This window comes from Mya arenaria, chromosome 7 (assembly GCF_026914265.1).
Source record: "Mya arenaria isolate MELC-2E11 chromosome 7, ASM2691426v1".
Classification (NCBI taxonomy): Eukaryota; Metazoa; Mollusca; class Bivalvia; order Myida; family Myidae; genus Mya; species Mya arenaria.
Genome location: NC_069128.1, coordinates 21,582,375 through 21,609,980, shown reverse-complemented (window position 1 = coordinate 21,609,980; position 27,606 = coordinate 21,582,375). Strand labels below are relative to the sequence as shown.

Genomic DNA, 27,606 nt, shown 5'->3' with positions numbered 1-27,606 from the left:
TATATTACTCAAATAGCCGGTGCATTTGGTGTGTGACACTATATTACTCAAATAACCGGTACATTTGGTGTCGGTGACACTATATTACTCAAATACCGGTGCATTTGGTGTCGGTGACACTATATTACTCAAATAACCGGTGCATTTGGTGTGTGACACTATATTATTCAAATACTCGGTACATTTGGTATGTGAGACTATATTACTCAAATACTCGGTACATTTGGTATGTGACACCATATTACTGAACTACTCGGTACATTTGGTGTGTGACACTATATTACTCAAATACTCGGTACATTTGGTGTGTGACACTATATTATTCAAATACTCGGTACATTTGGTATGTGACATTATATTACTCAAATACTCGGTACATTTGGTATGTGACATTATATTACTCAAATACTCGGTACATTTGGTGTGTGACACTATATTACTCAAATACTCGGTAAATTTGGTGTGTGACACTATATTATTCAAATACTCGGTACATTTGGTACGTGACACTATATTACTCAAATAATCAGTAAATTTGGTGTGTGACACTATATTATTCAAATACTCGGTACATTTGGTATGTGAGACTATATTACTCAAATACTCGGTACATTTGGTATGTGACACTATATTACTCAACTACTCGGTACATTTGGTGTGTGACACTATATTACTCAAATACTCAGTACATTTGGTGTGTGACACTATATTATTCAAATACTCGGTACATTTGGTGTGTGACACTATATTACTCAAATACTCAGCGCATTTGATATGTGAGACTATCTTACACAAATACTAAGTACATTTGGAGTGTGACATTATCTTACACAAATACTCAGTACATTTGGTATGTGAAACTATCTTACACAAATACAAAGTATATTTGGAGCGTGACATTATCTTACATAAATACTTAGTACATTTGGTATGTGAAACTATCTTACACAAATACAAAGTACATTTGGAGCGGGACATTATCTTACACAAATACGCAGTACAGTTGGAGTGTGACATTATCTTACACAAATACTCAGTACATTTGGTATGTGGAACTATCTTACACAAGTACACATAGTTTTGACATTATATTTCATCAATAATCAGTACTTTTGGTTTGTGATATTATCTTAAACAAATACTGAGTACTTTATCTTACACTATCACATTCAGTTTGGAAAGTGGGCTCATACATATTGTTCGGCTTCTTGGTCTTGTACGCTATTTTTTTTTTTTTGCAAGACCTTTTGTATAATCTAATGTGTCTCTCGTTTAGTGTCGGTTAGGTCTTAACATTGTGACATTAAACATAGCCTTCGTTAAAATTTCAACTAGTGGGTTTGTCCATGTAGTTTCCTTGTTGGTGATCTTTCGTCATTGGTAGTCATGTTGGTGATCTTTCGTCATTGGTGGTCATGTTAACCACTGAAACATGACCTTTTCTACAAGTAAACACTAGTATATTATAATTCCGCATAGAGAACAAAGAGTAAATTGGGTATTGTATTCATTTTCATATAAAACTGTAAGCGATGTTTATGGGCGTGATTCAGTTTTACAAATACCATCAGTTTCATATTCATGTGTAATGCCATAAGTGATTTATATACACTGGTTAATGGTATCACCGATATAATGATAGAATCAAAATACATCCATTACAAATTACAACAGTTACTTGTTACATGTTTTTACTCGTGAACTTTAGTAAAGGACGGGCAACGTGACTATAGGTTGTTAAATTGTGTAGCATTTGTATAGAAATGCTGAATTTTCTGTATTTATTTGTACAGCCATATGATTTCATGTTATATTATGTGTGTTTTCATAAGCATAATTACACTTTATTTTTACTAATTATAATAAACTTGTATATTATCTCTTATCATTTTAAACTTTATTTTATAGAATTGCTTTTGATTATATAATAATATTTTCCATGCACATGTATATTAAAATCTTCATTAAAAATTCAAAATTATACATGATTTTGAGTTCTATGTTATAAAGTAAATGTTAATACTTGTAGGAATACAGATTCCAATACGTTTTAATATACAATGTATACTATTCCAAGCAAAAGAAATGTATATAGCAGTTAAACTGAATAATATTTAAAGAACACAAAGCTGTTAGATATGTTTCATGGTTAACAAAATGGGATAGAAGACGGAACAATAAGAGGCAACGTGATGCGAAACAAGATCAAAGTATTAGATACCATTCGTCTATTGTCTTATTTATCAAACTCATCACAATCCAACACAAAGCACATGTATATGTACATGTATATTATCCTCGATTGAAGGAATATATCTTGCGTAATATATCATGCCAGGTTTAAAACAAACTTTTCATTACTTTGTCAATTGGTCATATCCATTTAAGTGATTTTACCAATACACCATGTCTGGTCAAGGCCAAATATTTGAATGTACATACATATTTCACAATTTAAGGATACATCGTTACACATATTCACCACCGTTAATTTGTTTCGATTCTGTGTAACGACTCTTGTATTTGAGAAACAAGTTTTCTATGAGCTGGCCTGTCAAAATGTCAGTGGCGTTATGAGCGGTAACACGTAATACGTAGAAACCGTCAAACTTGAGGTACGTCATAACGAACCGCGTTACGAGTTTGTTCTCACCGCGATAGTGTATCACCTTCCGCAGTGTCAGGTACTTCTTAATAAAGTTAACGCGGTTTAGTGGAAACATTGACGCGTACACTGTTGTGCAGAGTGACATGAGGCTCGCGAGACAAACGAACACGAGCCAGAACCAGATAAAAAGGAATATTTTAGAGTTGAATAAGTTGATTGGAAGCACACACTGTACTGTCCAGCGTTGAACATTGTTCATTTGGCGGATCTGGAAATCACAGAGAGTTACACGTGGAAATCTTGGAGAAGATTTTATGTAATCTGGATTTTCGTCTGCTAAACCGTTCAGGATTTCAAATCCCCACGCCGCAAAATCGTCCCCTAGGAAACCGTTGAGCGCAAAGTATTGTAGAAATGCGTTTAAAAAATAACATACTTTTGTCAGTAAACAAGCTGTTATGAACTGATTTCCATATCGTCGACCACAAACTAAACACGAGTACTTAGAAATAGCATTCTTTAGTGACATACAACAGATGTCTCTATAGTGCTCCCCTGACGTCAGCCAACTGTCGAGATAGTCCGTAACTTCGTTCATCTTTTCGTCCCTTTCCATTTTGGGTGCTAGTTGCAATGCATATACCATTGATACCACCTGAAAAGATACGATCACAATTGTAGTAAGGTATTAATGGTATGTCTATTTTGAGTCGTACATTGTTTCACTATGTTTGTGCCGCTTTGACTTATTTAGTGCCGTTTTGACTAATTCCAAGTTAAAAAACAATTATAAATATTAAATCAAAACAAACATGCACGTGCATCCGTGGTCTAGTGGTAACATATTTGCCTTTCAATCCAGGGGTCGCAGGTTCGATTCCCCGTCGCATCAATAAAAAATATTAATCGTCTTTCGGGAGGGACGTTAAATGGGAGTCCCGTGTGACAGTGCTATACACTGGTGCTCGTTAAAGAACCAGGGTAGCTCTAACCAGGGTTACATTCTGTCTGTGCACTATGCTCCAAAAAACCTAAAATGACTAATACTCTTAATGGAACACTCGCCGAATGGGCAAGGCCCGAATGCGAGTATAAATAAGCTTACACAACACCACCATGTGCAGGTGTATTTAGCGTACGTACTTTGTCAAGACTGATAGATGTAGAGTACGTAAGAACTTTCCAAGCAATCCTCGGCAGCTTGAACAATATGCCCATGAAAAGAAGGATGTATGGGACCCACTGGTAGTAGGTCAACTGTCGCTCCTTCCGGTTGTCAATGTCAGACGGGATGACGTCTTCCATCGGCACGTGATAAGTGTTAGACACCCAACATATCTGTTCAGTTGAAAACAATTTTTTTCTTATCATAATGAAAATATATTGACTTAGCAGTGACACACAGTATATGATTAAATCTCTTGATTTAAAAAAATACAGCTTGTAAAAATTAAAGTAATCAAATGCGGTTTAATATTTGCGCCGTTTAAAATTACGGCAAAAAGATATGGTAATTGGTATGTATAACATAGTATAACCATCACGATGGCAAAGCTTATTTCACCATTTAATCAGACTGCATTATGACAATTATGTTCGTTTACGTATTTTGTCATACAGCTTTAATATCAGCTCAAAATCAGTTTTATTCCATTATTCCAGTTTCTACATCATGGATACGATAGGCTTTTCCAAGGCTAGAAATGACAATATGTATCTAGTACTCATATACACCTATAGGTATATGACATTATAATATTGGTAGACCCTTTTGGCAATAAATGAGCTGTGTTTGCTGCGGGAAATATTTAGTACCTGGTTAGCATAATTGACATGTGCGTCCGTGAACTGCGCGGGGCACCAACATTGAATGGCGTCCCCGACATATTGTTTGGTGCTGACCATAATGGTAAATATAACCAGCAACATCGTAGAGTAGTGGTGGCTGAGACGGTCGATAAAATCGTCGTCATTGCGGAGTTTGCCGAGTCCCGCATAACTGCCTACGGAGCCTAGGACTTTGTCTAACCTATGAAAAAGAGAAAATACAGATGTTTAAAACATCAAGATAGTACATGAATAATAATGGAATCGTCGCCATCCCGGATATTGCTGAGTCCCGCATAATTGCCTATTATCGTGTTTTGTGTAGGAAGAAAATGATACATTAAAGGTGCACTCTTTCTCCCAAAAAAGATTTACCACAATTAATACAACTGTTTTAATATACCAAAAAAGATGAACAAATGTGGAAAACAATGCTTTTTTATGAAGGATACCGAGTTTAATTTAAAAGAAAGGTGCAAGAAACGGTATTTCTACCTTATAAGACGATAGTAGATCGCCGCGAGTAAATATTTTAGCACTCACCAATTATTTAATATTTTTGCGTTATCAGCTATTTAATACATGATTACAATCTTGTTATCACTAAATATTTTTTCCATTTATGCATCATTTAGAAAGCAGTTAAAGCTTTATCACTCAAAATTCATGTTTGTTATACATGTGTATGTATTGATTTTGAAGAAGATTGTCACTTTATGGTGCAGTCACACTATAGCGTTTGGCCTTAACGTATGTGAAAGTGGTCAGCTGAGCTGTAAATATATATAGGGTTCCTTCCTCATCTTCGTCAGTTGTAGATCGACAGAGAGACGATGGAGGTAGCTCTTCTCCAACACCATTACGAAATTATAAATTTAACAATTTATTATGCTCAACGAAATAGAAGACAAGGAAGAAGGGGGAGGAGAATAAGACGCCAAATCTGGGTGAGACCATGGATTGGACGACGACGTCAGTTTGGCCAGCTTATGGTTGAACTCAGAAATGAGGACCAGAGATCGTTCAAAAACTTCTTGCGTATGCCCCCTGAGATGTATGATGAGCTGCTACAGAGGGTGGGTCCAGGGATCATCAAACATCATACTAGGTACAGGCCTTCCCTAAAGCTCGGTCTGAAGCTTGCATTGACTTTGCGTCATCTTGCCTCTGGAAGCGCTTATGCAAACATGCAGTATGGATGGAGGGTCCCGCATAACACCATGTCAGTCGTTGTTAGAGAGGTCTGCCAAGCCATAATCGATGAGTATTTGCCTGAGGTGATGAACTGCCCCACTACTCCAGAGGGATGGCGTGACATATCTGTCAAATTCCTCAAAAAGTGGAACTTCCCATCTTAAGGATGCTGCCAGACTCAGCAACTCTCTTCTGCAAGGACTCGAGGATGTCATTGTCGGGATCCTGAGGTCTTATTCTAGACGATGAATGGACAGAGTAAGGCTCCTCCAGGTCTTTCTGCATCACATACGTTATGCAAACGTTATTTATAAGCTCACATACGTTATGCATACGTTACTCATACGCTTGCATACGCTACCCATACGACGATGACTTAAGTTGACATACGCTCACACACGTACGCAATCGTTTCTCATGCACTACCTTTACGCCTGTTATACGTTATATAAACGCTGTTCACACGCTATTCATACGTTTGTAAAGGACTGTCGTCGATAGCTCGGGTTTAACGCTCGAAAGCTGTGCGTATAAGTATTTTTTTTTAAATTTTCACACGCAATACATACGTTTCTATCATACGCTTGACTATACCATTAATAAAAAAAATGTATCAATGTAAAGCTGGGTCGGCCAGAAGCATCAGTGTTATTCCTTTATTTCCTTATTCCTGCAAAACTACAAGCGGAGACCATGTCACCGTCTTGCCTAAGGATGAGAAGAACAATAAACAACGAACGCTAAAATATAATTATATTCGATGATGAGGATTTTAGCATTCACTTCTTCTGTATCTTCACTAGCATCTAGAACTTCTAGAACTTCTATCGAACTTCTATGAAAGTAAGTGATCCCTGTAAAGCTTTCGTTCAACCCATATTCTGAGCTCACTAAATAAACCGGTATTTCATTAATCACATGTTCCACCATTCTATTTAATTTTATTTGCTCTTCAATTTCATCGGCAATTGAATGTTTTCCCTGGAAGGCACGTATTTAATGTTTTCCCTGGAAGGCACGTATTTAATGTTTTCCCTGGAAGGCACGTATTTTCACTAGGACTTCATATATACGTATTGCTGAGGCTTTTGCATGTTTGTCAAATTTAACCTTCTGTTTTGTTTTGCTGTCTTCATGAAAGAACTTGCTACGGTTCTTGAGTATCTAATTCTCTCTTGCAACTCGTGTACATTAATCGCCAGACTTTCTTTCATTCTCATGATCAGTTTCAAACCAAGAATCCAAATATAACAGATAAATTTGTTTTTCGGCCAAACATAAGCTTAAAATGTGAGAAACCAGTTCTTTCATGCTTGGTAGCATTATGCACATAGACTAACGATCAGAAATGATTCTTCCAGTTTTGTCAGTTCCTAAAGGGGGATAAATAACAGTTCTGTGTTGTTGTTTTTACAATATTCAAAGGTTTACATAACTCTTTCTTTAAATATGATTCGAATTTCTTGCCTTGATCAGAATGTAGGTAAGAAGGTTTTCCATAATGCAAGAACATTTTTAATAAATGCTTCTTCTGTAGTTTTTGATGGTTGATCTTTTGTGGCAACTCCTAATGGGTACTTTGTATAGGGATTAGTTACCACCAAGATAATTTCTTTATTCCTCTTACATGATTTAACTGTCAAATAGTCTATGGAAACGAGCTCTAATGGTTAATATGAATGAATGTTCACCAGAGGTGCCTTGATATATGTAGATGACTGCCTTCTAATGCAGCAGTCACATTTTTCAAACCATTTGTCAATATCAACTGTGTAACTAGGCTAATACAATCTTTTTTTGGCCAAAGATACAGTTCTCTCTTTTCCCGGATGACCGACGTCATTGTTAATACTTTCTTCAGACATTGTGTTTTAACAACATGTGGAAGCTGTTCTAATGGTTCTCAATGGTCGTTTTATTTTCTATACAGAATCCCTCTTTTCATAGCAAAATCATATGTAATGACGAGAATTGGTCAGATAAAGTCTATACCTTGAGATACCTGTTATTTGTGGTCTTGTCTTGTCCAATTTTGGCTCTTTTGGTATGGTATTCTCTTTGACATTTCCTCATTTGCGTTATTTCCACTTGAGCCATATGTGCTCCACCATTCATGCGTTACCATTCGCTACTTTTGCCGTTTTTACTAATTATCAGTTATAGTGTGGTGTAACCTTTCAAGGCCCCACTTTTACCGTTTTTCACCGAATTCGTAACATCAGTTTGCTTATGTTATACAATCAATCTAGAATATTTTGAACAAGTAAGGTTTGTTGATCTCAAATTAAAGATAGATGTTCTATTGACGTACTGCCATTTGCTTTGATGGATTGAATTCCGTTTTGTTTATTATTTCAACTTGTTCAGATAAGGTCGGTTTCCTCAATTTACGAAAATGTATGTCTTTCGATCTTTCTTTTATATGATTAGTTGTCAAAGGTTAACTATGTTACTTGCACATTTTCTATTCAAGCCCGATTGTTTATAAACAGACCCAATATGCCTAGCTAAAAACAAGAAAGTCAAAGAGTGAATATTTCGGGTGTTAGTCAGATACAGCTCATGTAATTCAAGTATTTAGTTGTAATTGACAAATTATTGCTTTTCTGTAAAGAATAGTTATTATTATAACCAATGATATCTAATTTTGAATGGAACCAAGGGCTTTATTCCTTTAGTTAAAATAATGCGTTATTTTGTATAGGTTTATTTTCATTATGCGATTGTTTAATATTTGTAAGCATGTTCTATTTTATTTATCATGACATGGTTGAATAGAATGCAGGCATATTGTGTATTGTAATTTGTTCGTTTTTAATCACATGCTTAGCAAAGTTTTATTAGCTGCCAGTGTTGCAGAGTGTAGTGTCCTGACAATGTCCTATTGTTTGTCTAAATAATAAAATTGCACCTAGTTTAAATATGATCTGTTAGTAAACTTAGTTCAGTTCTTTGCATTTAATCCTTATCATTGAGAACTTCTTACCATTGCAAATTTTATATGTTAAATGTTCATATATCTTGTATTAAAGATGGTATGTATATGAGTATAACCTTGTTTTATGCTGTCTCCCAAGGACTCGTGTAAACTGATATGTAAAGAAGTAGGAAATCGCACAACTATGAGATCAAAGAGTGTGCTGTAATGACTACCTGCTGGAAATTTCGTCCATTCTAATAATCATAATAATGTGCTATCAAGTAGTCAGGTAGTACTGGAAAATGCACCATTTCATCCAAAAAAGTCAAAATGTTCTTCTAACGGAAGGGGACACCCCTCCCGAGCCCACCCTAGTAAGCCCCCTAACAAATACTTGTCTGGACCGGCCCTTTGCCATACCTTCTTTCTTGTTTAATACAGTCATAAACGTGTTTTTCTGTATTAAGCATGTGGTGTACAACATTGCTCTTTTCCTATTGATTAGAAAACATATCAGTCCGCGTGTTTGTAAACAAATTAATTGGTAATACTGATTGCTTATTTGGTAATATTCTAGCACCCCATACGTTTATATCTCATTTTGTTGTTATGATAAAGTTTTATTTGAAAACAAAATTAAATTTTTCATCTAAAGCCAAAGAAGACAGCGTACTTTTTCGTCTTGATTTCGTGAAAAACAGTTTTAAAACTTAATGTATTGAAACTGATAATGACGTCATGGACACATCAAAAATTCTTCTTATAAATAAATTTTGATAAAAACGATCTGGAAAATCATGTGATAAAAAGAAGCTGACATTCGTCATCATATAATTTTATTTATTCAACTCGTCCTGGAAATATGTAAGGCTCGCTTACTTTCATAATTCCTGAAATCGTTGAATAAAACAGTGTATTATTTGAAGATTTATGAAAGACGAATTATATCGGCGACTATCGATTGTGGTTATTCATAATTATTAGTATCAAAAGTAATATAATGATTTTACTTAACAAGCTTAAAGTACGCGATTATAACATCAGATGTTAAGGTGCGGCATGATATATTCAAGTTGGTGGTCTGAATGTACAAAAAAGAATTCACTTTTTAAGCAAATTAAATAACATATAAAGGCATACATATAAGTTGTAATGAAATATGAATAAACTGTAGGTGTAAATTTCAAATTAGCGAGGGCCGAGGGCTTGTCTCGTCAAATGAATTGTCAAATAGTCCACTAAACACGTGTCAACTATATATGAAGTTTGATTACGATTAATTTTATTTGCATAAAATCTCGAATGAATTTAGTAACTAGGACGAGCTTATCAGTTTTTCCGGTCCTTTAACTTGCATTCTTCCAATAGTTAACAAGTTGAGTCACATAATGAAAGGAGCAGTTATCTCAAACAGCAATATGATAACCAACCCGATCACCTCAACTTCGGTTTACATGAAGGTTATATAAATGATTGATCAATGCTCGTAACGTTATGGAAAACAGCAATGTTTATTAGGAAGTATGAAGATGTTATTCACATTAAAAAGCTGAAATGAAAACAATGGACATTTACTTCCGTGCTATGATGTTACGCAAAATGAACGCTGAACTTAATACAAGTCTAATCTTTACCGGTCCTGAAAAGATGTCTATTTCACATGCCATCTCCGATAAGTTCGATTACAGTACAGATAGCTTTTGTAAGAGTTGAGTACCTTGAATTGTATGTATTTTGCTAACCGTATTTTGATGGACGCAAGCATTATTAATACACCATGCGGCAATCTTGTTTAAATAACTATACACGTTTGTCGAGGGATGGGATTTTACGGAATTGACGGCCTGGAGGATCTACCGTAGTCAAAGGAATAAGTCAAATTCACATCATTAATGGTTTATTAGCAGGTAACGTGTTATCTGTTGTCTGCATACATTTGTTGATTGTGCTATTTCATACCGAGTCTATAAGTCACCATTACCAGTCAGGAATAATTCGTGAAATGTTGATTTATAGCCCCGCTAATATAAAACATGCATAATAAACTTTCTCATTAGCATTCCTTCTGTTCAGAACATACTAATCTTTTGTTTAATTAAGTATTTCACTGCAACTTAATTGTATAATGAAATAAACAATGCACACAATAGAATAATAAAAACAAATACGTACTCGTTTTAAACAGGGTTCAACCCTGTTTAGTGTAGCCACAAACTCGACACTCACAACAGAAAATTCCTATTAATAGTAACAAATGTCGCCAGCCGATTTACCACCAAAAATATTGTTTGAGAAAGTGCAAACTATATTAATTGCAAGCTATGTTTCAAATAACCGAGGTAGATTTGACAAAGCTAGAAGCAATCATAACGCAATATCTATTTAAGTAATTTAATCTGTTGAACATAGATAAAGATAACATTAAAGTAGTATCCCTGCACCAAAAGATGAATGAAATTCGAAACGTAAACAAAGAATTACTATCCACTCTAAGCGCATCATTCAATCACGTGACACAATGATGAAGCCAAGTGAATTTACAGTCGAAGAGAGATAATCATGTAATGAGATAATGCAGTAAGTTAATCAGATTTCTCTGTCTTGCCTTTGTAAAGAAGAAGCGGGAAATCCAAGCTTGATTGACTGTCGTGCACATTTGAAGTCTACAGAGATGTTTGTTTTACTTTGTTTTAGAAAACTTGATTGTTTTACTTGGAATCTGATGTTCTGATGGTTAGTATTGATTTGCATTTGCAGTCTTTTGTGTTTGTCTTGGGTTAGCAATGGATTGGAATGATCATTATTTCATTCAGCTGCATTTATTTAGTTTTGTCATGTATTTTTACGACATCAGCAGATTTTGTATTTAAACCGAGAATGGCAGTCCCGTGATATTCTTTTGGCCTCTTTCCATATACTAATATATGTGGGTTTGGTTACTGATGATAACATGCATGGATAACAGAAGTCACCATGGGAGTACGAGGGAGTAGGAGTGTTTGATTCCATAAATCAGTAAGTTCCATGTCAATAGTTTGTTTTATGATGAACTGTGTTGTTGTTGTTGTAATCGCTTGTATTATATGTGTGTTTTATATGCTTTTGCCATTTAATTTAATCTGCCACTGCACACGATTAAATCATACATGGTATAAGATATAAGACTGTTTACGATGTTAACTTATAAACATGTTATTATTCATCATCTTATGGTTGTTTATATTTATATTTTCATGACGCTCCGATATTATATCTACATTCGATAATGTTGAATATAGAAATATTGAAGAACACTGTGTTTGTTGTTTGAATTTTAACTGCTACTTATGGTAACCTGGACATATAGACCCAGCCTCGCTTAGGAATTACAAATGTATTCTCATCTTAAAACCTGGAATGACCTAGAAAGCAACAATGGTCTCATTGATCTCAATTATCACACAGTTTCCCTGCTTAAAACATCACGTGATAGCCCACGTGGGAATAACAAACGTGCTAAAGTGCTGACGAGTTACCTGACGATATAGAAATAGAAGAGAGTTGCTGACCATATAGACAATGAAGGAAAAAAAGTTTTGAAATTAAAGATGTTATGCTAACTTTATATGATGTATATATATCTTCAATTGTTTGAAATCAATTATTTAATTTTTCATCATTTTAATTAAGAAACCATTTCTCTTTAATCTGTTTTATTTTCGAAGTTGTTTTGTGAATAACAAGGCAAACATAGGCAAACTCTTTCTAATGAGTAAAGTTTGATTAGTATATATATACTCATATGTAACACCATATGATGGAGTTCTGCTCGGATTGGTTACGTTCTCCATCATTGTTTGCCTTCTTACACAGCGACATTAATTTTATTGTTAATTTTTCATTTACCATCATGCTTCAATAAACCTGGGGCGGCCCCTATGGTTGTAGATTCACTGTGCAACATATCAGCACCTTATTAATACACACATGATCGTAAATCATAATGGTGAAACCCGTATAAAACCCTGTTCATACAGCGCTATCAGCGCTTTGATTAAGTTACAGCCTCAAAATTACCGTCTAAAATAAAATGTTCAGTGAGAAGGGGTGGCGCTGTAAAAACGGTTTACGTTACTTTAACTTTACACTGATGGTCCCGCACACTCGCATTTTTTAATTCATAAATGAAGAGCAATAACAGTGTAGTGACCTTGATCTTTGGTTTTATCTATCAAAGTTCACCTATAGGGTTGGGATCTCAAATCTCACAGATAAACCGTTTTTACTTTTTTTATTTATTTGTCTTGGAAAGAGGAATTTTTTGCGTAAATATCTGCACACCAATAATAAAAGATTGCTGACTAAAGATCAGATCGTAAATATTCATATTTCCGTTCGAAAATTAATGTGTTATGGCTTAAACCGTTACTAACGGATTAAGAAAAAATGCATAAAACATCTTTTTTTTAACTTAAATGTAAAAATCTGCGATCTAGTTTTTGTCAGCTGTCTTATATAACTGGTTTCCATGGATTTTCGCAAAAATTGGCTTGTTCCAATACAAAAAATAACATTATCTGTGGAAATTTTGAATTTTTCAAATTTGCATAAAAGTCGTTTGACGCACAATGTTTCGGAGCGTATATTCCCGTAGACAAAACAACAAATAAAGGCCACAGGGGCGAAACCAGTTTTCGAGGGGGCGCAACTTAGGGGCGTACTCTTTTGACTTGAGACCTACCTCAGAAACAAAATTTATTTGGTTTTAAAGCGTTGGTAGGGGGCGTTGCCAAGAAATTTTCTAGTCCGAAATGGTGCAATTTGGGCGTACCGCCCCCGCCCCCCCCCCCCCTGAATCCGCTAGTGGGCCACTCTGCATGCCACCTACTTTGACACTTTAGGTAGACACCAAAAATTACAAACTCACCAGTCAAAAACTGTTCGCTATGGGTGATTATTGATACATTATCTAAAACACACTTACCAGTCAAAGACGGTCCAAGAGCTTGAGGTTTCTACGCACAATCCGTTACCCATGGTGATGTATGTCCTTGACCGCTGTGTGACCTTCCCTGGTCACGAACCCAGGAGGAATCTACGATTGATATAGTAATCCTACATGAATAAAAGTACACAAAGTCATATAAATATCGAAAAGGAATAAGATAGAAACATTTTACGTGGTAAAACACAGTATGTGTGTACCACGTGATAAATTACGTCATCGGTGCTACGTCGGTAGGCAACATTTTGCTTAAAATAAAGTCTTAAAACAAAGAAAAGAAAAACTTTTCTTACTTTTTACCATTTTAAATTAAACAAAGGGCAATCTATGCCGCTTAAAGAGCCCCGCTTTCGTTTTATTAACGGATTATGTGATTAGTTTCCTCAAACACTTCGACAAACCTATTTCCAAACTAATGTCTTGACAGTGCTCCATCAGGCGGCGGTTTTGTGAAAAGGTTTGTCGAAGTGTTTTCAGAAACTAAACTCTCAATCGAACTCTGGTAAAAGATCGGAGGTGGGGCTCTGTAAGCGGCATAGACTGCGCTATGTTTCATACTAAAACAGTCCTAATTTAAATGCCTTTTAAACGCACTTCGCTTATAAAGGTCACGCCTTAAATAGATGACAGAGTGACCTTTTAATATTCAGTAAATGGCTTGAATCAAAGCTCGTTAGACCTAAATCGACCGTCCGATTGTCTGATGAAAATTCATTAAGAAAATAATCCGAAATAAGACAAATATTGTTATATCTATAGAAAGCAGAGTATATCTAAATATTGTGTTTTTAAATGATCAGGAAAATATTTATTTGCTAGAAATAAGCACTCGCTAAATCTTAAATAATGAGCACTTTTGTTTCGATTAAATAGCGTACTATAAGTTTCACAATCTCCAAATCGTCACTGTATTACCAAGAATATGGCAAGATTAAATTCTTATCAGTAAAAGTGAAAGCCAGTTTCTTAATATAAAGACAAATCAGTTGTATTCCTTGTATAGGAAAACTATTTGGCGGTGACTTCATCAATCAATACTCTATCAATATAAAAACCTAATAAAAATGCGACAGATCATCCGTTGTCATTCAGGTATTTACTAAAATACAGTTAAAAGCTATTCATAGAAATGACAATTCCTTATAGCTTAAAGAGATCTAAGCAAAATGATACTATATACTTACTTTATATGTCGGTTTTATCCGCGCGCATGTTTAAAATGCCATTAACAAAGAATAAACGGGGAAAATTGAAACATACTGTTTCAGTTAAAGAAGTTATATTTTGTTTGGTTTAAACTTTTTTCGCACATTTTGTTTTTTCAAATCCTAACTCGTTATCTCATCATAAAATTCTTTTTCAGATAAAATTCTCCCTGTTAAGATCCATTTTACAGCAAAACAAACAAACACATGAAAACTTTAAATCTCATTTCAGAGTTGCTATTTTTCTTCCCAATTCACGATTTACAATTGCATGCTTGAATCAAGAGGGGCCCATTGAACATTATGTGTACATGTCTTCCGTTTTCCAGGTAACATCCAATGTATATACGTGTAATTCTCGGATCCCATGCCAGCCCGACTCCCAGGGAATACACTTGCACGAGAAAATAAGGCATCAACATCCAGTCAATCTCGAATTCCCCTTTATATTATGCACTAGGCCAAGGGAAAGCATAACGCTGTTTTTTCGTCCTATGAGATTTCTACATCGTGAATTTCCTGATGGATGTGTGGTAAAGAGGTCGTGTTATGATTTGGTTGGTTAAAAGAGGGTTTGAAAAAAAACCTCTCCGTTACTGATCGCTTGAAACAACATATCTTAGAGCTTTTAGTTATTTGACTATTTGTTCTCCATTCTCACTATATGAGCGACTTAGTAGAGGTTTACGTGCCAACTAGAAACCTGAGATCAGCAAGTGCAGCAACCACCCTTGTGCCACAAAAATGTCGACTGGTCTCTTACGGTGATAGGAGTTTCAAAGTTGCTGCCGCAAAACTATGGAATTCTCTCCCGGACACTCTCAGAAAAGAATCATCACTTAATTCATTCAAAAGAGCTCTCAAAACACAACTTTTCAAAACTTCCTACAACGTATAGATAACAACTGTGACTGTTTTTATCCCTACTTATTTTTACGATACAGAACTACAGTAACTATATGTATATATATATATATATATATTTGGTGTTATGTTGTTGATTTCTTATTCTTATTTTACTTTTTTATGCTTATTTTATTGCATATAGCATTTTTAGACACTTTGTGTGTGTGTTTTTTTACAACATATGAGTTTCACTTGAATTGGTTTAATATGTTAAAATATGTCACTTTTGGTGATTTCCACATATCTGCGATATGTCACATGTTTAATTGTAAAGCGCCCTTGAACGTATTTTTTTATGAAAAGGGCGCTCAACAAATCTGGTCTAATAATAATAATAATATAATATATATAAGCATACAGCAATATATATATATAGTCGAACCCCGTTGGCTCGAACTCGCCTGGCTCGAAATCCTCGTTGGCTCAAACGAGATGTGAAAGACTGATTACTTTAAACAATAGGTAAGCAACACCGGTTGGCTCGAATTTTCCGAGGCTCGAGGTATTTTCGTCGGTCCCTGTGAGTTCGAGGGGATCGACCGTAAATACCTGGGTAAAAAGCTACTTTTGCAGTATTTTGAAAGGCTCAAACTAAGAGTATTGTGGGGCTCGATCCCACGACCTCCTTGGTAAGAGGCGGACAGCTATACCACTAGAAACTCTTTAACTCACATGACCTCTTTCGTGAGAGGCGTGCATTAATAATACAAGAGAACACTCATTTAAAGCTCAAACCCACGACCTCTTTGGTGAGAGGCGGACATTCATATCAATAGAAACCTCTCACTCTAATATCTGGCTCGCGCCCACAATCACTTTGATGAGAAGTGGACATCTAAATCAATACAAATTGTTCACTGTTATGTGGGGCTCGAACCTTGAGCCCACGACGTCTTTGGTGAGAGGCGGACATTGATATCAAAAGGAAACTCCTTCTCATATTTGGAGTTCGAGCCTTTAACTTGTTTGGTGAAAGGCGGACATTTATACAACCAGAATACAATTATTCTCATATATGGCTTGGATCCATGGCTTTTTCGATGAGAGGCCGACATCTATATCACTAGAAAACTCAAATTGCCATTAGGAGCTCGAGCCCACGACCTCTTTGATAGTAATGCACACATCTTTACCCCTAGAAGACCGTCGCCACACATAAGATGGGCTGGAACCCATGACAAACTGGGTGAGAGGCGGACACCTATACCACTAGACCACACTTACTCTGGTGGGGATCGCACCCATAACCGCTTGGTACAAGGCGGACATCTATACCACTTGAAAACCCTAACTCTCGCGTGGGGCTCGCACCCATAACCTCTTTGATAGTATGTGGACATATGTACAACAAGAACACTCTAGCTGTCATGTGGTGCTCGAACCCATGACATATTTGGTGAGAGGGGACATATTTAGCACACGAAAACGCCCATGTCATGTGGTACTCGGATCCACGACCTCTTTGGTCCGTGGCGAACATCTAAACCAATAGAAAACTTTCACTCTCGTGTACATGTTCAACCATTCACAGATCCAAGATTAAATCTAATGTAACCAACAAAACTATACAAAAACTTGCTGTAGTTGGTCTTAAATTCGGATGAAAATATGATTTAAGTTTGTGTGGCCTTGGCTACCTGTCTCATAACCCCCTGTGTAAAATCACCATAAACAATACGACTTGGCACCAAATAACACATCTTTTACGTCTAAATCGTTATTATTTCGATAATGGATTCGTTTACAATAACTTCGAATGATCCATTTGTCTTCCCATCTTGTGGCCAATTATTGTTATGGCTGCCATTATTCCAAGTAATTTTCATTAATACGTTTGTAACCCTCTACGTGTTGTTGTTGTTGTTGTTGTTGTTGCTGCTGCTACTGCTGCTGCTGCTGCTGCTGATGATGATGATGATGATGATGTTGTTGTTGTCGTTGTTGTTGTGCGAATTGTTTCAACTCCTAGTTTCATAGTCTTAATGTGTGAGTAAAAATGGCCTTAACGAATGTATTAGTTAAGTTCCGCAATATTTGTTTAATGTATTTGTATCATTGAATTTAGTCTGCAGACGAATTTTGTAATTCGTGTGTTTCGCATTTACAAAGGGTGAATCAATTTTCATATATTTTTTGTTCGTCAACCAACCGAACGCGTTCATAAGTTTCCATGACAAAGAGAAAACATTTTAACAACTTGGCTTTATATTCTTTGTTTGATTGAGTGATTGAATATTCAATGGTGACTTAGGCCATATCAAATTGATTCTATGTTTCCTGTCAGGCTCATTCTTCAGAACGTACCTACCAGGCACAAAAAACAACACATGTCAAGAAAAAAGAGAGCATAATTATAAATTAATTTAACCTATTAAATATATAGACAGCAGGGGTCCAGTAATAAATCAATCAACCATGCATTATACACATACAAGATAGAACATGTTACATATTAACATAATTATCATGTTAGTCTTGCATTTTTCTTTGCTATAATTTGATATTTGAAATACGTTATTGTCCGATGTACGTGAAGTTAGCGGCCTAGCGGCCTAGCGGCCTAGCGGCGTGAAGTTAGCGGCCTAGCGGCGTGAAGTTAGCGGCCTAGCGGCCTAGCGGCGTGAAGTTAGCGGCCTAGCGGCGTGAAGTTAGCGGCCTAGCGGCCTTATATGGTATCTTATTTCAAAGTATGAATATATGCTTTTTCTTCTTAAACAATGATAAATTGACTGTTTTTGAGCACAAAATATCAATTTCAAGCGATTTTCAACAAAAAAAATCAAAAAAGTTTATCAAACACTTTTCTATTTTATAGCATGCAAACATGTCTGCTCTGCTAACAAAATGATATATTTGCTGTTTATATGCACCAATCATCAGTCTGAAGCGATTTTCAACATTTTTTCCAAGAAGTCGATCAAGCGATCTAGCGGCCTAGCGGCCTAGCGGCCTGGCGGCGTGAAGTTAGCGGCCTAGCGGCCTAATATGGTATCTTATTTCAAAGTATGAATATATGCTTTTTCTTCTTAAACAATGATAAATTAACTGTTTTTGAGCACAAAATATCAATTTCAAGCGATTTTCATGCTATAAAATAGAAAAATGTTTGATAAACTTTTTTGAATTTTTTTTTGAAAATCGCTTGAAATTGATATTTTGTGCTCAAAAACAGTTAATTTATCATTGTTTAAGAAGAAAAAGCATATATTCATACTTTGAAATAAGATACCATTTAAGGCCGCTAGGCCGCTAACTTCACGCCGCTAGGCCGCTAGGCCGCTAACTTCACGCCGCTAGGCCGCTAACTTCACGCCGCTAGGCCGCTAACTTCACGCCGCTAGGCCGCTAACTTCACGCCGCTAGGCCGCTAGGCCGCTAACTTCACGTGCATATTGTCCGAGCATCAAGACCCATAACCCTACATGCCAGATTATGGCTTCACATAGATTCAACCTGGCATGACCTTCTATAAAACATACCAGGCTGAAATCGGCTATAGATAGAATCGATTTGGCATGGCCATCGACAATTAAAATTTTATCCAAAAAAATCCAGCACATGTCTTATGGTAATTGAATAAAATAATTACAAGAACATTTAGCATTTATAATTATCGTTAAAAACCCTTAAAATGATATTTCCTCAAAAAGTGTCCTTTAAGTCCACGCTTTGAAATACATTAAATAATGCGATTCAACAGAAGGGTGTATCGTGATTGGTTGATTACATTATCACGTGATGTTACCAATTCATTCAATAAAGGTTAAAATATCAGTCAACTATCTATGAGTCCTTTTGGGCGACTGGAAATGGTATTCTTTTTCTTTTTCTGCAATTGTACCGGCGTGGTTTCGCTTCCCACTACCAAGTATTTTTATACTTTAATTGTGTGTGTTTTCTGCAACTTCGGTATCAAAGAGTAAATTAATCATAAGTGTTGTCAGATGCATTACCGGGATAACTCGTGCTTGGTGTCTAAACATGAGCGAGTCCCTTTATCAACATTTAGAAGGTCATGAAATACATTTTACACATCTCTTCTCGATAATTTATATCAAAGCACAAAAAAGGCACATGTATGTTTGAGAACCTTTTCTTTTCCAAGTAGTTTACTTTGATTACGGCGATATCGTTTATGATAATAAAGGAATTCCATATTATCTAATGCGTCATGTACACTGTGCACATGTATCTACTCATTTCCCCAATGATCATGAACGTCAAATATAGTAACAACCTTGGAACACACATTCTGGGGTCGAGCTAACTGTGCAGACGAATTATGTCATTCGTGTGTTTCCGTATTAACCACGGGCTTACCGAATATTTCATGCATGTTCCTTCAACCAATCAAACGTGTTCCTTTAGTTCCGTGCCAAGCACGGAATAATACGATTCTCACGAGAATTTACTACGAAAAAAGTCTGCGTGCCCCAAAAATGAGTCAATGTGTCTTGGGATAATTTGAGAATATTGAGTTGTAATGCTCTGCTCTCCTGAGAATTGTGGGAAATAATGACTCTCACCTGGGGCTTATCAGCACAATTATTGCTTTGTAAGTTGAGAAGACCCTTGTCGAACATGCAAAATCGCGCGCAAACTCATGAAAATAAGATGTATGATAAGACAAAACGCTATGGATATCTGTATACTTCAAACATCAGAATTATTTAGATATATTTTGACATGATGATTAACAAAACAAAGCATCGTCCTGTATTCTATAGTTTGGTCTTGCACAAATTATCCAGGCCCGTGCTTGCTTATATACAAATATGATTCATTATAGTGTTTTTGACATGATGAATAAAAATCAAAGCATAGTCCTGTCATTTGGTCTTGCAGAAATTAGTGGTCTATTCACACATGTGCTAGCAAAATATACAAGCCAATATTTCACATAGTTTCACAGCTACTCTTTGATACAATGAGGAAAAGCAGTTTTAAAGATATTTTATGTTTATTGACTTTTGAGACCCTCATAAGGAACATTTCGTCAGGAACGTGAAGTAAGCGGCATAGCGGCATAGCGGCCTGAAGTTAGCGGCATAGCAGCGTGAAGGAAGCATGGCCTCGCCGCCTAGCGGCGTGAAGCTAGCGGCATAGCGGCGAGAAGAAAGCGGCCTCGCAGCGTGAGGTTAGCATGGCCTAGCGGCATAGCAGCGTGAAGTTAGCATAGACTTGCCGCCTAGCTGCTTGAAGCTAGCGGCATAGCGGCGTGAAGTAAGCGGCCTCGCAGCGTGTAGTTAGCATGGGCTAGCAGCATAGCGGCGTGAAGTTAGCATGGCCTAGCGGCATAGCAGCGTGAAGTTAGCATAGACTTGCCGCCTAGCTGCGTGAAGCTAGCGGCATAGCGGCGTGAAGTAAGCGGCTTCGCAGCGTGAAGTTAGCATGGGCTAGCAGCATAGCGGCGTGAAGCTAGCGGCATAGCGGCGTGTAGTAAGTGGCCTCAAAGTGTGAGGTTAGCTGTGTAGCGACCTAGCGGCACGAAGTAAGCGGCATTGCGGCGTGAAGTTAGCGGCCTCGCAGCGTGAAATTAGCGGCTTAGCGGCATAGCGGCGTGAAGCTAGTGGCATAGCGGGGTGAAGTAAGCGGCCTCGCAGCGTTAAGATAGCGGCCTAGCGGCGTGAAGCTAGCGGCATAGCGGCGCGAAGTTAGCGGCATAGCGGGGTGAAGTTAGTGGCCTCGCAGCGTGAAGTTATCGGCCTAGCGGTGTGAAGTTAGCGGCCTCGCAGCGTAAAGCTAGTGGCATAGAGGGGTGAAGTAAGCGGCCTCGCAGCGTGAAGTTAGCGGCCTAGCGGCGTGAAGTTAGTGGCATAGCGGGGTGAAGTAAGCGGTCTCGCAGCGTGAAGTTAGCGGCCTAGCGTCGTGAAGCTAGCGGCATAGCGGCGTGAAGTAAGCGGCTTGGAAGCGTAAAGTTAACGGCCTATAGGCGTGAAGTTAGCGGCATAGCGGGGTGAAGTAAGCTGCCTCGCAGCGTGAAGTTAGTGGCCTAGCGTCGTGAAGCTAGCAGCATAGCATCGTGAAGTAAGCGGCCTAGAAGCGTAAAGTTAGCGGCCTAGCGGCCTAGAGGCGTGAAGTAAGCGGCATAGCGGTCTGGGTTTTAATCGTAAATAAGCCAAAACTATATTTGTATAGCCCCTTACAGAAACCAATCCCATTCTCCATCAGGGGCTGAAAAAATTATAGTTTTTACTTAATTTTCATTTGAAACTGAAAATCATACTTTGCAACATGGGGATTGCTTCTTAGAACTGCTGGTAATCGCTAAAGGATATTTATTTGTGATTTTAACGTAAATCTGTCGTTATTTTCGAATAAAACGCATAAAAAATGCAATGCAATAGAAACCGGAAGGCCGCTAGACCGCCAGGCCGCTAACCTCACACCACTAGGCCGCCAGGCATCTTGGCTCCTAGATCGACTTTTCGAGGAATAAAATCAAAATGCTAGAATAAAATAATTTCGTTTCCATTGTCCATAAAGGGCTGTAAAAGGATAGTTTTACTTCTATTCGACTGAAACCAAACAATATATAGTTTGCAACAATGGTGGTGATGTCTTAAGAATGCTGAAAATCGCTACAGGATGTTCATTTATGCATTAAAAGACGGCCATTTATTATAGTTTTCTACGCATCAAAATGCTTTGAAATAATAAATAAATCTAGGCCGCTGAGCCGCTAAGTGCTAAATTCACGCCGCTAGGCCTCTGGGCTGCTAGGCCGCTTACTTCACATCGCTAGGCCGCCAGGCCGATTCAGGCTTTACGCCGCTAGGCCGCCAGACCGATTACTTTACGCCGCTAGGCTACTAGGCCACAAACTTCACGTCGCTCAGCGGCTACCTTTAAACCGCTACCGCTACACCGCTCGGCCGCTAACCTCACGCCGCTAGGCCACACATTTTACGCCGCTCGGCCGCTAACTTTACGCCGCTAGGCCGCAATGCTACTACGCCGCTACGCCGCTAGGCCACACACTTCATGCCGCTCGACGGCTAATTTCACGCCGCTAGGGCGCAACGCCACTAGGCCGCTACGCCGCTTGACCGCTATGCCACAAACTTCAAGCCGCTCGGCCGCTAAGTTCATGCCGCAACGCCACTAGGCTGCTAACTTCACGCCGCGAGACCGATACGCCACAAGGCCGCTACGCCGCCCGGCCGCTAACTTCACGCCGCTTGCCCGGTTCGCCACTCGGCCGATACGCCGCTAGGCTGCTAACTTCACGCCGCTTCTTTCGTCGTAGGCTCGTATCAAAACAAACCCACAAACTTGTGTCAATCAAAACAAACTTTCAACTTGTCACAATTATAATAAAACTCATCAACAGTCAAGATGTTTCCAGCAGGGCTTGCGAAAATTGAACACTACTCAATTAAATAATAATCAAATAAGAACATACACTAAATTTATAGCATGGTATGGCTTATATCATGTCTTTACAACAGTTTGTCGTATTGACAGAATGAATTATACAATGCATTTGGCTATTGACACGAATATTGTTAATCTATTTATACTATCTATGCATGTTAATCTTAGACATGCGGTAAGCAAATTAAGGTAAACCTTAACCCCCCCCCCCCCAAAAAAAAAAAAAAAAAAAAAAAAAACACAAACAAAAACGTCCAAGGTTCGTTTTTATGTCAATATCGGAGATAAAAACACACACAATAAAATACGCTAAAAATGCACCATTTCGGACTTGAATTGTTAAAAGAATATTGAGGGAGTATCCAAAATCCCCTTCCAAAGTTTTAAACCATTTAAATTTCGGTTGCGTCCCTACGTTATGCCTCCTCTATTCAATGTACGTATGTTATCAAATGCGACCATTAATCAATGTACGTATGTTAAGTAATGTCATCTCGGCGGGAGTTTCCCAAGGTTCAATTTTAGGTCCATTGCTTTCCCTCATATATATAAACGCATTCGGAACTCCTCGGCCATTTTTTATCAAAAACAACCTCGGATGTATGTTCATTTTTTTTTAATTATATCGTTAATTAAATTTAGTGTTTTAGAGTTGTATAAATTGATCTAAGTTTAAATTGATAACCAGTGAAGTTTATTATTGCAAACATAATTAAGATTCCCAAGAGTTAAGACATAAAGTTTAACTGCTAAATAAAATTACTACGCGATCTACTTGCAGCGGACTTAGACGTACCACTTTTTGAGTATGTAAACCGTCCAAATACGTCCGAGGTTGTTTTTGAAAAAAATGGCCGAGGAGTTCCAAATGATATAAACGATATTGTCGACGAACTACAACGATAATACTTTTTTGCTGACGATACGACACTATTCATTATAGTTGATAATCCTATTCAAGCTGCTTATACAGTGAATTCTGATTTTGAAAAAAAAATCAACCTATGGGACAACCAGTGGCTAGTTACCTTTATCCCATCAAAGACAGAATCTCTTCTTCTCTTAACACAACAAACCCAATCATCCACAAATTGATTTGAATAATGCAAATATACAAGAAGTCTCTATCATCGTCTGGTACTTGGCACGAACACATTTCCATTATTAAAGAGATTAAGGCATGGACAAGCATTAATGCATTACGGAAATTTAAGCTCATTCTAGACCGACATTCCCTTGAAATTATGTACAAAAACTTTATTTGCCCAATACTTCAGTATGCTGATTCTGTCAGAAATAACATAACCATCGCAGATTAAGATGACCTGGTAGTCAATGAGAAGCAGCTCGTATAATAACCGGAGCGACTTGGCTCGCACTATTTGAAAATCATGCCTTAAGCATCTCAAATTGAAATGTACAAAACACAATCTGTGTTTCTTCTACGAAATGTTATGACTCCATCCTATCTTTCTAGCTTATTGCCTTCATCAGTTTCAAAAACTACATCATATAGTCTCAGAGACTCTTCGTAGTTACGGAACTTCCATTGCAAATCGCAACACTTCTGGCAATCGTTTCTGTCCTCAACAATTTCTTTGTTGAATACGCGTCCGTCATCGACAAGAGAAACTACATCACTGCAATCATTTAGCTTGACGTTAAACAAAAATGCTCGTGTAGCTGCTCACTATAACCAAGGGTCTATGGTCAACAACATCCACCATGCTCGCCTTAGAATGCATTGCAGCAACATTAATGTACATCTCTTCTCAAAAAATATCGTAGAGAGTCCCCTCTGTACATGTGGAGCAATAAAAGACACCTACCACTATTTTTTCACATGTTCATTATATATTAAGCAAAGAAAGGTCTTGTTTGAAAATTTCAGTACCCTTGACACGATAACTATACAGCTCATATAGTTTGGAGACGAATCTTACACCTGAAGTATCAACAAGCATATCTTCCACCAAGAACAAGCATTTATCGCTAACACCAAACGTTTTACAAACAAAAGTTTCAATATTGAACACACCGTCTCTGACACGGCTAAGTAACTTCTCCTCCCCTTCGATCTCTCTATCTGCTCTATTCATTCACTCCTATTCTATCTTTCGCACTAAACAATGTCAAACTTTTGCTTTCCTTTTATTCATATAAAAATATATACATATTAAAATCTCTTCACGTCTCAATTACGCTCTCCACTGTAACAGTTATCAATGTCTATTCTTCTTTAGTTACTATTGTGAAATACGAATCAAATATCGCATGTAAACTGTGGTATTTAACACCACATGTCATGTTTTCTAATGATAAACAGAAGAAGACTCAGAATAAGCATTTATGCTTTAATACTTCTCAATTCGGTGAAATGTGAACTTTAATTGCTATCTCATACCTACAAATATTGACTATCATGATTGCTTTACGATTTGCTATAATGTGTGTATTTAAACTTGCTATATTATCAAAATAAATACTGGTTAAACCAAACAGTGAAATATCAATTTGATATTCTTACTGTTTTGCAATTTTAGCCCACTCTCAGTTCCAAATAAAACGTCAGCGCGCATTGGGCTAGGATACAATTTCAACGGCATCATTTCCGAAATGACGTTAAGTGTGCATGCAATTTAGCGTAATTTTCTAAATAACAACAATAAAATGTCAAATTTTATACTTTTTAGGCATATTTTAAAAAGAAAAAAATCTTTCAGTTTAAGATCGCAAAACATTTCACCTCGTGAACCCCGAAAATGAATATTTCCATTGTAGCTACGTCATTCGTGAAATATTTCTTTTCGTGCTCACTCGGTAAAATATATTACAATCTTACACTGAAACAAGCAATTTTCCACTATATAAAACCTCAGTAAAAGCTGCACTCTCACAGATTGAACTTTTTGACAACTTTTAATATTTTGTCTTGGAAAGAGCAAATTTTTTTTGCGTAAATATCTGCAAACCAATGATATAAGATTGCTGACAATAAATCAAATCATAGGTTTTCATATTCCCGTTCGAAAGTTAATGTTTTATGGCTTAAACCGTCACGAGCGGTTTAAGAAAAATGCATAACATATCAATTTTTGAACTTATATATAAAAATCTGCGATCTGATGGCGTTCAAAATGACCACGATCAAATCTTAAATCAGAAAAATTGTTATTTTTTAAATATTGCATATTTCTTTACTAAGATAAGGGTGAATATTGACATGGATATTACTCCTCTTAATTTGTACTTACAATATACCTACAACATTGACCACTTCAAGGTACATGTAATTGTCATTTCAAGGTCAGACTATTTAAAATTTCCTAATTTTTAATATCCTTTTCTTCTTTTTAAGTTTATTTATCTATTTGCACTTTCTTTGAGACCCAAAATGGAAAGCTAAAAATTCAAATACATTAAATTATAAATTCTCACTATCACACTCCTGTTTCAACTGATACTAGGAAGTTATCACATTTATACACATTCTTGATCCTTATTTTTAAGAATGAAAAAGAAACTTGAATGCATGCAGCTTTAAGTGTATTCTGGCATTATTACCTTTTTCATTTCTCTTAAATTACGCCGCAACATAATATCGCTTAGTGAATAAGAATTGTATTAAATATAGATATTGAAACCTTACGTGAAGAATATCATTATGTCTAATGTTCTTTTCAACACATTAGACGTATATTAAAGCTATTATTATTCAAGATATCAATATCTGTATTTAATACAACTCTTATTCACTAAGCGATATTTTTGTGAGTTTCATATCAGCCCATTCAGCCGGAAGTATCACCTTTCAAGTCCATCCTGTGTTTTCCCAGCCTAATGTGTTAATATTCTAGTACCAAACAACTAAATAAACATACTTCCGCAGATCGAAACCGATTTCAGAAAACCAAAACGTGTTTCCACTGAATCACTCAAACCCCATAAGGGCGCACATGTAATTTTATATTGTCTCTTGTAGACACAATAGGTCTCCAGCAGCCCTCTGTATCCTAATTGTGGTTACTAGCTGGGTCAAGCCGACTCAGTATCAAACACGGTCCAGACGGGCTCTAAAAAAGTCAAGCCAGAGCTTATTGAACCTCAGTATGGCTACCATCAACCCATATCTGCCATACAATCACCACAGACAGACAGGACAACATAGATAGTTTCTAAAGAGAAGTGTTCCCCTATTCCTATCCCAACAACGTAGATGTGCACTGTAACGCCGCATAACAGTAACGCCGCATAACAGCATCGCCGCATAACAGCATCGCCGCATAACAGTAACGCCGCATAACAGCATCGCCGCATAACAGCATCGCCGCATAACTGTAACGCCGCATAACAGCATCGCCGCATAACAGCAACGCCGCATAACAGTAACGCCGCATAACAGCATCGCCGCATAACAGCATCGCCGCATAGCAGTAACGCCGCATAGCAGCATCGCCGCATAAACGAAGTCGACCACGTTTACGCGGTTATTTGCAACGCATAAACACGACTTTCTTAAGTGGCAAAATGCACACTTTCGCCTCATAAAAGATAATTAAAACACATACTTGTACAATAGTGGTTG

General features: G+C 37.1%; 1 protein-coding gene across 2 annotated transcripts; it reads right to left on the bottom strand.

The window, feature by feature from the left end:
* Positions 1-1,531: 1,531 nt before the first annotated feature.
* On the bottom strand, positions 1,532-15,106 carry LOC128239837 (innexin unc-9-like). Of its 2 annotated transcripts, none has more exons than XM_052956280.1 (5): positions 14,718-15,106; positions 13,513-13,643; positions 4,424-4,637; positions 3,752-3,946; positions 1,532-3,263 (listed from the first exon to the last, which is right to left on the bottom strand). In XM_052956280.1, the coding sequence occupies exons 2-5, from the start codon at positions 13,563-13,565 to the stop codon at positions 2,469-2,471; spliced, it is 1,257 nt and encodes a 418-aa protein (XP_052812240.1). In that variant the 5' UTR covers positions 13,566-13,643; positions 14,718-15,106; the 3' UTR covers positions 1,532-2,468. The 2 variants fall into 2 exon arrangements, with proteins under 2 accessions (XP_052812240.1, XP_052812239.1); XM_052956279.1 differs by having other exon boundaries at positions 13,513-13,623.
* Between the last annotated feature and the right edge of the window lie 12,500 nt (positions 15,107-27,606).

Bases quoted from the DNA above. Each gene is read 5' to 3' on its own strand.
- LOC128239837 (XM_052956280.1), bottom strand. From the start codon at position 13,565: ATGGGTAACGGATTGTGCGTAGAAACCTCAAGCTCTTGGACCGTCTTT. The intron at 4,638-13,512 runs GTAAGTGTGTTT...TCTTTTTCATAG, and splicing joins TCTTGGACCGTCTTTGACTG to GTTAGACAAAGTCCTAGGCT. The intron at 3,264-3,751 runs GTACGTACGCTA...GTATCTTTTCAG, and splicing joins CATCTATCAGTCTTGACAAA to GTGGTATCAATGGTATATGC.